Source organism: Dromiciops gliroides, chromosome X (genome assembly GCF_019393635.1).
Source record: "Dromiciops gliroides isolate mDroGli1 chromosome X, mDroGli1.pri, whole genome shotgun sequence".
Classification (NCBI taxonomy): domain Eukaryota; kingdom Metazoa; phylum Chordata; class Mammalia; order Microbiotheria; family Microbiotheriidae; genus Dromiciops; species Dromiciops gliroides.
In genome coordinates this window covers 65,958,757-65,972,953 of record NC_057867.1, presented here as the reverse complement: position 1 = coordinate 65,972,953, position 14,197 = coordinate 65,958,757, and the positions used below count along the sequence as shown (strand labels likewise).

Below are 14,197 nucleotides of genomic sequence, written 5' to 3'. Positions count from 1 at the left end.
GAATGACTTGGATTCTTATAAATTTGATTTAGTTCCCTATATATTTTAGAGATGAGGCCTTTATCAGAAGAAGTGGCCTCAAAAATTGTTTCCCAGCTTTCTGCCTCCCTTCTAATTTTGGATGCATTGCTTCTGTTTGTACAGAAATTTTTTAATTGAATGTAATCAAAATCATCCACTTTGCAGAAAATCCTCAATTTCATGAAATGTCCATTTCCCTCCCTGATGATTATACTCAGTTTTGCTTGGCAGATGATTCTTGGTTGTAATCTTAGCCCTTCAGAATTTCATATTCCATCATATTCCCTCTGATCCTTTAATGTAGAAGCTGCTAAACCTCATGTTATTCTGACTAGCTCCACAATATTTGAATTGATTCTTTCTGGCTGCTTGCAACATTTTCTCTTTGACCTGAGAGCTCTGGAATTTGACTATAGGATCTCTTTCAGGAGGCCACTGGTTGATTCTTTCAGTTTGTATTTTACCCTCTGGTTCTTGGATATCAGGACAGTTTTCCTTGATAATTTCTTGAAATATGATGTCTAGTTTCCTTTTTAAATCATAGCTTTCAGATAGTCCAGTAATTCTTAAATTATCTCTCCTTCATTTAATTTCTAGGTCAGTTGTTTGTCCAATGAAGCAATTTCACATTTTCTTCTATTTTTTCATTCTTTTGTTTTTGTTTGATTGTTTCTTGATATCTCATGGAGTTGTCGGTTTCCACTTCTCCAATTCTAATATTTAAGGAATTATTTTTTCATTGCTTTTGGCCAATTCTACTTTTAAGGAGTTCTCATCAGTGAATTTTTGTTTTGTTTTCATTTTTGTTTTTTTGCAGGGCGATGAGGGTCAAGTGGCTTGGCCAGGGCCACACAGCTAGTAAGTGTCAAGTATCTGAGGCCGGATTTGACCTCAGATCCTCCAGAATCCAGGGCTGGTGCTTTATCCACTGTGCCACCTAGCTGTCCTTCAGTGAATTTTTTATATCCCATTTGGCAAATGCTGCTTTTTAAGGACATTTTCAGTGAATTTTTGTGCCTCTTTTACCATTTTGGCCTGTTCTATTTTTTTATGGTGTTGTTTTCTTCAGTATTTTTGTTGCCTCCTTTACCAAGGTATTGATTCTTTTTTCATGATTTTCTTGCATCACTCTCATTCCCCTCCATACCCAGCCCCCCATTTTCACTCTACCTCTCTGATTTTTCAAATCCTTTTTGAGCTCTTCTAGGCATTCTTTTGGGCCTGAGACCAATTCACTTTTTTTCTTTGAAGTTTTGCATGTAGCTGTTTTGACTTTGTTGTCTTCTTCTGACTGTTAACTTTATGTTAAAGTTGAGGTCTATTCTTGGGTGGAGGAGACACTGTCCCAGTCTTCAGTTTTTTTCTTGCTGCTATATGTGAAGTTAGTTCTGGGGACATGTAAATTTTGTTCTTCCAAGGTGGTATTAACCAAGGAGGGGTGTAGTCATTGCTCTCCTTGTCTGTGCTCCAGTCTATGAAAGTACTCTTGTCTGCTGTGGAACTGTGACCAGGCCCCCTGTATCGCTGAGGCTGCACTCTCTAAGTGTGCTAGTGTTCCTCCTCCTCCTCTTTATCACCTTGGCATTGCAACCTGGAACCTTGTAAGGACAATGCAGCAGAGTCCTGCACCCAGTGCCACTAAAGGGACTCTTATAATCTCCTTCTGACCAGTTGTCTGATGCCTTGACCATCTGTGAACTGAGAGTTTCAGAAGCCGCCACTGCCAATTCAGTCTGATTGTATACATTTTTAAGATGTGACTAAAACAATTCCTTACCAGTTCGCCAACTTTTTGGCAAAGTGCCATCCATAGATGACATACACAGAAAATCTTGCCAGGCCTATACCAGAGTGAGGCATTGGAATGTAGGATGGAGTGGATATACTGAAATCTTTTTTTTGCTGTCAGTATCTAGAGTGACCATCTCCATAAAATCCTGTCACTCTAGTAGATGTTTCATTAAGAGACTGGGGGGGGGTGTGCCCGTGTGTGCATGTGCATGCTTGCCTGTGTGGTCATGTACATGTGCACACATGCACACACTTTTATTAAAAGGTTTTCAAAATATGGTTGACCCCAGAATTTATTGTTATTCCCTCTGGAGTCTGGTTGATTTTCCAATCAGACTAAGAGGGTCTGAACCTGTCGCCTTGCAGGGCATGGTACAAAGCTTATCTCTTCACCCAGGCTTGCCTTGGGGAGAATGAGCTTGTATGTTCCCCTTGTGGGGAGAGGGAATAAAACAGGCTTCCTATTTTTCCTGTTGACTTCCCTTAGAGTTTTCAAAGGAATACAAAACAAATGTTTTTACTGTAGCATTTTAGCACTTTAGTGCTACCAAAGTAGTCACTAAAATAGCTTGTCTTCCCTAGGTAAGCTTAGGTACCCATACTCACTCAGTTATATCAAAATGAGGGCCAAGAATAAATGCTTCCAGAGAAACAGCGGCTGTACACGTGGCAGGAAAGAGCTTTCACAGCGTGAAGACATTGAACAATTCACTTCCCATCTCTGAACCTCAGTTTTTTCCTCCATAAAATGAGGGGGTTAGAATAGATGATCTTCAAGACCCGTTTCAAGCACCGGTATTCTTTGAGACTAAGAATGATTAAGCCATTGTGGATATGATTTTCAAGTTTAAAGGCTATCTCGTCTCATGCTGCTGTGAAGGGATGCTGACTGCTTCGGTTTTTCCCCAGGCTTTGTTATTACTTAGGCCCAGTGGGATGTGGGGCAGGCCAGACTAATGATAGCTAGATTCCCTGAGGTAAAAGGGGGCAGTTTGGAAAGGTTCCATCACTGAATGAAAAGATCATGTCATCATAGGATTTTAAAAGTGGAAAAGACCTTAGATATCATGTACTTCAACCCCTGCGTTTCAGCAGATGTCACAGTCTTAATAGGTGAGTAGAACAACAGGGTAGGGTAGCAGTAGGCAGTCAAGTTGAGAGCCAGATAGGCAGTTACAGGCAGTTGATTGATACCATTGGTTTGGGTGGTTCCAGCATGGGCAAGAAGGGTATTTGTTCATTCATTCACCCATCCATTTACCCATTCGTTCACCAATTTTGTGTAAGGCACTGTACCAGATACTAAGGGATAGAAAGATGAAAAACCAGAGTCCTTGCCCTCAGTAAAGATCTCCTGTTCCATTAGGGGGAGAAGATACAAATACAAAAACGTAGATTGCAACAGGGAAAGAGGAGCGATTCAGATGAAGTGTTCTCGGGAAAGTGGAGAGGTGAGAAATCACTTGTAGCTTGGTGTTGGTGTAACTAGGGGGAGGAATCAGGGAAGGAAGGCTTTGTGGAGAAGATGGCACCTGAGTTGAACTTTGAAGGAAAAGCAAGATTTCAACAGATACCTATATGGAGAGACAGAACTGGGTGACATGAATGCGTGAAGAACATGGATGCATGAAGGTAGCTTGAGAGTGAAGAATGAGATGAGGGAATTTCTAGCATTCTCCGTGGTCTGGAAGGTAGTGTGTTAAGGGGAGGAATGTGAAATAAAGCTGGAAAGCTAGATTGTGCAGGATCTTGGCTGCCAGTTTGAAGAGTTTCTATTTTCTTCTGACCTCAGTAAGGAAGTGATGTCATCAGAACTCTGTATTAGGAATCTCCTGGACTTGTGACATTTTTTCTGGTTAACAGAAGATCACTATGAAAGCTATATGGGAGAGAGAAGAGGCAAGTGACTGGGAGTGCTGTTCAAGAGCTGATGTAGTCTAGCAGATTTTGAAGAGGTTTTGCATTAAGGTGAACGAAGTATGAGTAGGATTGAGGAACACGTGGAGAATGCGATCCCGCTTGTGTTATGGCAGGAGGCTGCAGGAAGACTTCAATTCTTGGTGAGGCTAGCAAGAGCAAGGGAAAAGAACGATTCTAAAGGCTGCCAGAGGATGATATTGGAATGGGGACTTACTTAGTCACAAGGCAATCAGACAGGGACCCAATTATTGGGATACAGAATAAAGGGGGCTTGGTTATATGGGACTAAGTACTAGCCCAGTTTGTGTCTAGAACAAAATCGCTAACAAGGCTGATGATGCTGAACCACTGAGCTCCGGATCGACATGTTCCCATAATTCTCCTACTTGGGACCTTATTTGCATCTGAACTTGTAGGGAATGGTCAGGTGCCTCTGACTTACAGAGGTTGGGTACAGACAGTTAGGTGGTTAATAACATTACAGTGGCTGGCATCTATCAGACCAGAAATGTATTCAGACCTGGCCTGTCTTTGAAAGAAGGTATATATTCATTTAGATTACATTTGGAAAGTCAGAAATCCAATCCACAACTGTGTAGATGTGTTGTTTTCTTTTCAAAGTTTGAAACAGTTTGCTTCAATGTCACACATAACACGAAGTTGCTTCATTTTATAAAGCTTTCCAACATCTGCTATGTACTTTAATGATATTGTTGGGTGTTAAAACACCTGCTCAGTTGCTAAGACACATATACCTTATATTGGAGCCTTGATTGGTAAGATTTAAATAGCTTCTATCAGTTGTAGCTAAAATTAGGATTGTTGTCAGTACAGGCTTTATATTTAGTAAAAATGAATGGTGTAAGAATGTAAGAAGAGCTGGGATTTCTTTGTTTTTCTTAAGCCTTGCAGAATCTTCACGTGTTCTTATACTTCAATGGGTATGTGATTTCATCAGTGCGGGGCACCCCCTGTGCAGATCACAAATCTTCCATGCCTTCTTTCACCATGAACCTCTTGTCCATGTTTTCCCATGAGCTTTGATGGGTTCACTGGGCATTCTGGAACTCTTTTGGTGAGGGTTAAGTGACTTGCCCAGGGTCACACAGCTAGTGTTAAGGGTCTGAGGCCAGATTTGAACTCAGGTCCTCCTGAATCCAGGGCTGGCATTCTGGAACTCTTAACATTGCAGACGTACCAAAATAGCACATGAGTTGTCTGTGGTCCCGTACTCTCAGTACATTACTCACTTGCCTCCTTTGGTCCTCTGTCTCTTTAATGATATTTTTTACATCACTTCATGTGGGCAAGTTATCACTGGTGATTGGTTTATACCTACCATATGTCTTTTCATTGCTCTTTGGGTGATTCACAATTTTGATTTATTAGAAATTGTGGAATTCCATGTTTTGTAGTCATATAAAATTACTTGGATAATATTAGTGTTAAATAGATGTATTTTTCTTTCAGGGAAAAAAATCACACTTTCTCAAATGCAATTTAGCCTACTTTCATCCTTTCATTTAACCCTGTCTCCATTTCTTTGTCTGTCTGTAGTGTCTGCCCAAGGGTGTGTGTGTGTGTGTGTGTGTGTGTGTGTGTGTGTGTGTGTGTGTGTGTGTAGCCACATACATACACATGTGAGCACATACAAACGGACAGTGGTTCTCTAGGTCCAGCGGTACGTCTTACAATCTGGACAATAGTAATTCTTTATCTACCTGCTTGTTCCTGTGTGGATAGATAGGCCAAATTCTTTGAGTGATTATAGAGCCTCTTGTTTGGGAGGCTTGGCAGTATTCCACAGCTTGATGCAATCAATATATTCTCATCCATTAAGAGGAACATCTGGAAGACCTCTGTCTATAAGGAATCCCACTTTGACTTAGACTATGCTCTGGACATTATCCATGCATGACAGCAGCAAATACCTTTGGAAAACATGTGTTTCCTTACATTATTAAACATAGGCTCATAGAAAATAAGTTCTCTGTTATATCTAACAGCAGGGGTTCTTAACTTAGGATTCATGAACTTTTATATAGGTATGTAGCTGTATTTCAATATAATAGGTTTCCTTTGTGATTCTTTGTATTTTATTCATTTAATAGCATTATTCTGAGGAGTCAGTAGGCTTCACTAGACTGCTTCAGAGATCCATGATACCAAAGAGGCTAAGAGCCCCTATCCTATAGATGTTAATGCCCTCCCATGCCCAATTACTTTTTTTTGGTCAATATTTTATATATTAGTCACATATGTTATCATCCCTGCTAGAATTAAGGTCTCTGGGTGCAGGTAGTTTATTGTTTGGTCTCTATATTCCCAGTACTTATTTACAGTGCCTGACATAGAGTAAGTGCTTAATAATTGTTGATTGATTGGAAATCAGAGAATCTAGTTTCAAATCCCAGCTTTGCCTTATACTAGCTCTGTGACCTTGGGCGCAAGTAATTTTTCCTCTCTGGGTCTCAGTTTCTTAATCTGATAAATGTAGGAGTTGAAATAAATGATCTCTAAGGCCACTTCTAGGTCCGAATTGTGTGTGTGTGTGTGTGTGTGTGTGTGTGTGTGTGTGAGAGAGAGAGAGAGAGAGAGAGAGAGAGAGAGAGAGAGAGATTTGAATATATCTAAAGATACAGACCTTTGTCTCCTTTCCCCTTCTCACAGTCCCACCAAAGAATCCTGTGAAGATTTTTGTATATATTGAAGTTTTGTTTCTGTTCTTTATTTCCTTGGAGTGTGTTCTTAATAGTGGAATCTCTTGAAACTTGACTCACTTTTCGGTAATTGCAAATCGAATCTCAAATGTTTGGAGCACTAAGCAGCTCCATCAGTAATATATCTGTCTTCTCATAGTCCCTCAAACATCTGTCATTGGGGCTTGGGATTTTTTGGTGGTCACCTTTGAGATGAAACTGCAGTTTTCAAATTTGCATTTCTCTTATTATTAGCAACTTGAGACTTGGTCATTTATGGTTTGCAATTCTTTCTTTTAGCCACTTACCTATTGCTCATATAGCATAGGGAAGCTACACAAGTAACACTAAGCATCCTTCCCTAATAGATAAATTTGCAAAGGAAATGAATGCTCATGTTCATAATGGGTATGAATTGGAGTCTAATAGACCCTGAGAATCCACATATCTAGTGCAACCCTCTCATTTTACAAATGACGAAACCAAGGCCCAGGGAAGTTAACTGTCTTGCCCAAGGTAGTACGGGTAGTAAGGAGAACCTGGGATTCAAACTCATTCCTTTGACTGTCTGAGAAATTCATAGAAGTTGGGCGATGTGAGGTTACCCTTGTGGTTCAACCATATGTTGGCTTTTAAAAGCTTAATTTGTGTTTTGGAGTTGAACATACTTTTTACTAGTGGCTATTATAGCAAATTTTAGTTACGGATACTTAATTTTAAATATTGTCAACTTTGCTATCATTTGAATATGTTGAAGTGGCTTTATTTTCCGTTTTTCATTCAGAAACATTCATTGAATCTACATGTACAAGGAATTGTGCTTGATAGTTCGGGGATTAAGAAAGACCTTGTTAAAGGAATTAAAGGAACTCAAGGAAGTTAAAGTCGTAGGAATTAGAAGAGACCTTTGAAGTTGTTTAGCCCTCTCTTCCCATTTTACTGTGTCTCAACTCACTCTGTATTTCTTTGTTGCTGTTTTGGGCTTTTTTGCACTCTGTATTTCTTGACAGCTGCCTTTTCTCACATAAAACTACTCACCCCCTCACTTCCAGCTCCATATTAGAATGTAAGCTCCTTGAGGGTAGGGACTGTCTTGGTTGCTTGTATTTGTATCCCCAGCACTTAGCACAGTGCCTGGCACACAGTAAATGCTTATTTAAATGTTTGCTTTGCCTGTCTATCTTGGAAAGCTCTCAGAGGGGAAGAGATTTGCCAAAAGCCACATGGGTAGATGAGACCCAGAGCTAGAACCCAGGACCTTTGACTAAGTCAGAGGTCATATTCCATAGCTACCTCTCAAAAAAAACTTGGACATCTTGCCCTCAGGAAGCTTATAGTCCATCATGGCAGAAAGATGTACACAAATGAATACAAGAAAAGGCGATACAAGGTAGTTCATTAGACTGTGAGCTCCCTGAGAACAGAGAATAGGTCCTTCTTTTACTCCAAAGTGCTTATCATAGTTCTTAGCATGTAGTGGGCACTTAATACGTGTTTATTGACTTAGACCTATATGATAAGAATGGTACAAATGAAGAATTATAGGAGGAAGAGCTACTACTAATATGATCTGGGGGAAAATCAACTTCTCTGGGCTTTAAACTGCCTCAACTGTAAAATGAAAAGATTGGACTAAGATGATCTCCAAGGCTCCTTCTGACTCTAAATCCCATGATCCTATTGATCTCTTCTGGCTAAGTTGAACTGGGAAGTCTTCATGGAGGAAGTGACATTTGAATCATTTTTATGGCATTGTAAATAAATATTCCAGATTGGGGTCAGTGGGAAGTACAATCTCTGGGGTTATTGCTCCCAGTATCAAGTATTTTTTCTGTCAGAACTGTCCTACTGTCGTTGTGGTTAAGTTACAAATAAGAAAATAGGCAATAATATATAGTACATATTTATGCATTTATGAATAAATATTTCAGCACAGTATGGATAATTTCCCCCTCTTTTTTTAAAGGCCATGAATATAGTAGTTCCCTTCATGTTTAAATATGCAGTCGACAACCTCAACCAGATGTCAGGAGACATGTTAAACTTGAGTGATGCACCAAATACAGTTGCAACCATGGCAACAGCAGTTCTGATTGGCTGTAAGTGTTCTTTCATCTGTCTACAGGTGTTAATTTTCTTCTGGAAGGAGTTTGTCTTAGATGAGCTGATATAACCTTTTCATTACTAACACACCTTAGGATTTAATGTGTTTATTATTCTTTTGGGTGGTTTTGTTTAGTTTTTAAACCTCATGTTAATATCCATTCCCAGATTCTGCACCCTGAGTTATATTTTTCAAATCTTAGAACAAAATATAAATCATGACAGAAACTTCCAATAATAAATGCTCATTTAAGATCCCTTCCACAGCGAAGTAAATTTTTATTTATGGTTTGTTAGGCAAAATCTATAACTGTACGTTATTTCTTGGTGGAACTTAGTTCCACTCAGTTAACTTAATTAATGTACTAATTGTACGTTAGTTCTTTGTATTCTTCCAGTGTACCTGCTGACGATATAGAAAGTTTAAAAATAGGACGATCTCTGTCATAGGTGTTTGCATTTTACATTCCCTTCCTTTTAATTTTTTGTTTGAAATATTATTTTAGATGGTGTATCAAGAGCTGGAGCTGCTCTTTTTAATGAAGTTCGAAATGCAGTGTTTGGTAAAGTGGCCCAAAATTCCATCCGCAGAATCGCCAGAAACGTCTTTCTCCACCTTCACAACCTGGACCTGGGTTTCCACCTAAGCAGGCAGACAGGAGCTCTGTCAAAGGCTATTGACAGAGGAACAAGGGGTATCAGCTTTGTCCTGAGCGCTTTAGTATTTAATCTTCTTCCCATCATGTTTGAAGTGACCCTTGTCAGTGGTATTTTGGTAAGTGCTACCTTCATTCATACAAAAAAAGACCTTATTTACACCTCAAATACAGTCTCTTTAATAGATATTCACTGTTTCAGGTCCATATACTATTCCGTGCTCATAGGTATAAAAGTCAGGTGATCCATTATGAGCCTGAAGAGTAATTTCATTTGTATTATTTGTAGACAGGTCCTGTTTTATTACCATACACTCCAATGGATTGCCCAACTTATTTTCTTGTTAATTTTGTTAAATCAAATATTTCTTGAAATGTATGTGTGTGTGGGGGGGATCTTTAAAACTATGGGTATAACCTTCATCCCTTTGTGGCAGAGGTCAAAGACCTCTGTGGAATATTGCATATATTATAAGCCGTATAGAACTATAAGTTGGTTAATTTTAATGAACTGCTTTTTAAAATCTTTTAAAATATTTGTTAAAGGGTTGACTTGCTGGATAGAAGGGTTGTTTTCAGAAATGAATGGTATTTTAAAAAAAGAAGTCAAATCAAAATAAGATAATTTAAAAAACTTTTGGAATAACAGTTTGATTCACTTTAGAATGCCTAAGGTTCTCTCCATGGCATTTAAGCAAACTGAATATTCCTATTGTTTTTTTTATTTAACTGATGCTTTTTTATATCATATTCATTTGTTAGTATAACCCTCTTCTTTTCAGTAAGCTTTCCTTTTGTAATAGAGATTTGAAAAAGTTGAGCAAAAGCAACCATCACATCTCATGTCTGACAGTATATATAGTGTTCCACAACAGTGATGACAGGAAAATGTGTGAGGCCATTATGCAGCATTTAGGCATACCACATAATATTTCAGAGCTAAAGGTTTTGTACTTCAGAACAAGTTTTTGTTTATGTTTAAGCTTATTTCATTACATTATCATAAAAATCAATGTAGTAATTAAATTAAATTCAGTTCAACAAATTTTTATTAAAAACTGTATGCATTATGGATTCAAGACAGAAAACCCAATTCCTGCCCTTAAGGGCCTTTATATTGTGTTTGGTGTTGAGGAGGGAATCTGAGTAACATACACAGAAAAGTAAACATAGATCAATCAATAGCTGATGAACAAGATTGGTTTTTTTAGCTTTTAAAAAACCCCAATATTTATACTTTAACACTGAGGGCTGGACTAGAGACTTAGTTGGTAGCGTAGTGGATAAAGCACTGGCCCTGGATTCAGGAGGACCCGAGTTCAAATCCATCTTCAGACACTTGAAACTCACTAGCTGTGTGACCCTGGGCAAGTCACTTAACCCTTATTGACCAAAAACAATAAAGAAAGAGAAAAACATCAGAAGAAAAGGAAAACAGTCTATGATATTGAGTCTTGTATATAGGAGAGAAGAGGAAGAAGAAAGGTCATGAGAAAGAGAAACACACGCACACATGCACAGCTGGACTTGATGTAGGCTGTGAAATCTGTCCAGAGCTCAACAGTATATGCATGTTCAATAAGCTGTCAATTTTGGTTCTCCCAGCAGGGTCTGGTGCTGATGCCATACAGAGCTGAATCCTTGTTGGCTAATCACTAAGTCAGTCAATCTGGCTTTTCTGAGCACCTGTACCTTTGCTTTCTCAAGACTGAATAGCAGAGCGATTTTTTAAAAAAGGGGTTGGGGTGACTAGGTGGCACAGTTAGATAGAGCACCAACCCTGGAGTCAGAAGAACCTGAGTTCAAATCCAGCCTCAGATACTTGATGCTTACTAGCTTTGCAAATCAATTGCCACCCACCCCCAAAAGCTGACCACTTGTTTTTGAGGCTGTTCAAACAGATATTGCCCTAGGTGTTCATGCTGAGATGGTAACAGGGTGTGACAAATTTCATAGTGGGAGCATTATATAAGTAGTCACTAGGGAACTCCAGGGAGAGTTTGTACCTCAGGTCTCAAGAACCCTGGGACATAGGTGCTATTACTATTCCCATTTTACAATTGAGAAAACTGAGGCAGTTAGAAATGAAATGCCTTGCCCAGGGTAAGTCACACAGCAAGGAAGTGTCTGAGGTGGGATTTGAACTTGAGTCTTCCTAGTGACCGCAGGCCCAGCATTCTAGCCACTACATCACCTCACTCCCTCTAGCTAGTGCTGCCTAGAGCTAGATTGCGAAGGGGTTTTTTTTGCGCAGTGTTTTTTTTGTTTTGTTTTGTTTTTTTTAGTGAGGCAATTGGGGTTAAGTGACTTGCCCAGGGTCACACAACTAGTAAGTGTTAAGTGTCTGAGGCTGGATTTGAACTCAGGTACTCCTGACTCCAGGGCCGGTGCTCTATCCACTGCGCCACCTAGCTGCCCCTTGTGAAGGGTTTTTGTTTGTTTGTTTGTTTTTGGTGGGGCAATGGGGGTTAAGTGACTTGCCCAAGGTCACACAGCTAGTAAGTGTCAAGTGTCTGAGGCCGGATTTGAACTCAGGTACTCCTGAATCCAGGGCTGGTGCTTTATCCACTGCGCCACCTAGCCGCCCCCTGTGAAGGGTTTTAAATGTAAAGCAGAGGCATCTGCTTTATCTTGGAGGCAGTAGGGAGCTATTGTAGCTGTATTGGGGGGGAGTCAAACAAGGTCAAACATGGACTTTAGAAATATGTTTGGCTGTGGCCAATTAGGAAGCTATTGCAGTAGCCCAGGCAGGAAATGATGAGACCTGAACTATGATGGTTTTGATGTGAGTAGAGAGAAAGGGTTAGGTATCAGAGCCATTGCAGAGGTTGAATCAGCCAGACTTGGATATGAAGGGTAAGGAGTTGAGGAGTTGCAAACCTTTTTTTTTTTTTTTTTTAATGTGAGTGACTTGCCCATGGTCACACAGCTAGTAAGTGTCTGAGGCTGGATTTGAACTCAGGTACTCCTGAATCCAGGGCCGGTGCTTATCCACTGCGCCATCTAGCTGCCCCCTTGCAAACCTTTTTAACTAGAAAGATGGTCATCCCCTTGTCAGGCATACATGGAGTCTTTCTGCACTGGTGCAGGGTTGCCAACTCATCCTTGTCTCCTCATTTTGTGAGGTTGCACTGTGTGTGTGTGTGTGTGTGTGTGTGTGTGTGTGTGTGTACAGAGAGAGAGAGTCTTCCCCAGAGGATTCACCTAATGTGCTGGAGGCCTTCCTCAGGGTCTTTTAACACTTCGTAGATAGCAGTGCAGCTCTTGGACTGTCCAGTACTTCTCTCACCATACGTGACCAGCCAGCTTTGCTGGTTATACATGTCATTAACGATGTCTTTCATGCCACTTTTTACAAACAGATCATCATTGATAATGTGCCATAGCCTACTCAGCGTCATCATAAATCTTTCTATTGCCCTTGGGGGTCACCCACAAATTTGATTCTTTAGAGATCGTGGTATTCCATGATTCTCAGCGATATAGCAGCAGTAGGAGAATATTGGTAGTGGAAAGATGGGCTTTCGTCTAAAGGCACAGTTTGTGATCATTGAGAGAGTTGCCTGATTTTCTACATTCAGCCTTTTTTACTCTTCTAATCAATTCTCAGCCTACATGAGGGAACTTTTTTTATCTACAGTAATTGCTTTAGGTGTTGCTTTGCATTTATTTGTAGTTTTTCAGTTTTAAATCTTCCTCTTAACATAATTTTTATTAAAATGATTTTATTCAACTGAAGTTGGAAAATGAGGTTTTAAAATTTTATTTATTTTGAACTTAAACCAAAAAAGTAACATTTTCCTATGTACAGCAGAACACAAAAAGAGGATTTTGTCTGAAACCCAGTTTCATAGCACTTGCTTATTAACAAAAACTATGTAATACATTTTACTTATTACTTTCAAAACTGTCCTGCTTATCTGTGCTTCTTTCTGAACTTATTTTTCTGTTCTCTTTAGTACATTTTTTTTTAAAAAGTGTTGCAGTGGCCCTCTTTTGGAGGCCATTATTATGCTAACCTCCCCTTCTTTCCCAACACGCTGACACCTCTTCCTCCTGCCCTCACTCCTGCTCATGAACTTCATGAAGAAAAAAAAGGAAGAAAGAAAAAAAAATCCAAATAATAACTAAGCATAGTCAAACAAAATGAATGCACAATAGTAGCTATGTCCAAAAACAAGTATCTCTGCATCTTGTCTCTATCACCTCTCTGTAAAGAGATAGATAACCTTCTTCTTCATAGGTACTCTAGATAAAAGGTTGATCATGAAATTGATTAGAATTTGAAAGCTTCTTGGGAAGCTGTTTTTCTTTTCAGTGTTCTTTTATAAATTTATTTCTGCTTACTTCTCTTTGTCAGTTTGCACTCGCTTCTTTGGCCATTTCTTATGGTAGAATAAATTCATTTATATTTATATATTACAATTTATTTAGCCATTCATTCTCCAGTTGTCTAAGAAGCAAACTAAGGCAACCCTCTTAGAGTTGTTTTCCTCCCCCTGTGATTCTTTAGAATCAGGAGGCTTGTTTTGCTTTTGGCTCTCCTTACTGGTATTATCTTTTTTCTTTGTCCCTGATTCCTTCCTCCCTCATCCCCTTCCACGTTTCAGCTTGTTTTCCTGTTGAGTTTGCTGTATTCCTGCACCAAACTATGTGTGTTCAGCTCTCCTTTGTCAGTTTTAAAATGAGTGAGGTGCCTCATGCACCCCCCCCATTTCCCCCCACTCCTTCCTCCATGCTTATATATTCTCATGTTGTGCCTTTCAGTGGGTTGGTCAAGCACTGCTTGGTCTTGCCCAAAGTCCCTTGGAACTGACCTCCACCTCCCATTGTTTAGGCAACCTGGATCTTTGAAGTTCAGAGGTACTAGGTCTTCAAGGCCTTCTCTGGTGTCTCAGGACAGAATATTAGGGAAAGACATGAGTCCCTGGGCCTGTGCTCTCTCAGTCTGAGTGCTGAGGCACTGAACTAGTCAGCTCCAGGCTTGTCACTTACTGCTATTTTGGG

General features: G+C 39.7%; 1 protein-coding gene across 1 annotated transcript in view; it reads left to right on the top strand.

Moving 5' to 3' along the window:
• ABCB7 (ATP binding cassette subfamily B member 7) overlaps nt 1-14,197 on the top strand; it is a 74,544-nt gene that overhangs the window by 34,858 nt on the left and 25,489 nt on the right. The window contains exons 5-6 of the mRNA XM_043974676.1: nt 8,398-8,530; nt 9,041-9,309. Of these exons, the coding sequence (XP_043830611.1) occupies nt 8,398-8,530; nt 9,041-9,309 (402 nt within the window). The remainder of the gene's footprint in view (nt 1-8,397; nt 8,531-9,040; nt 9,310-14,197) is intronic.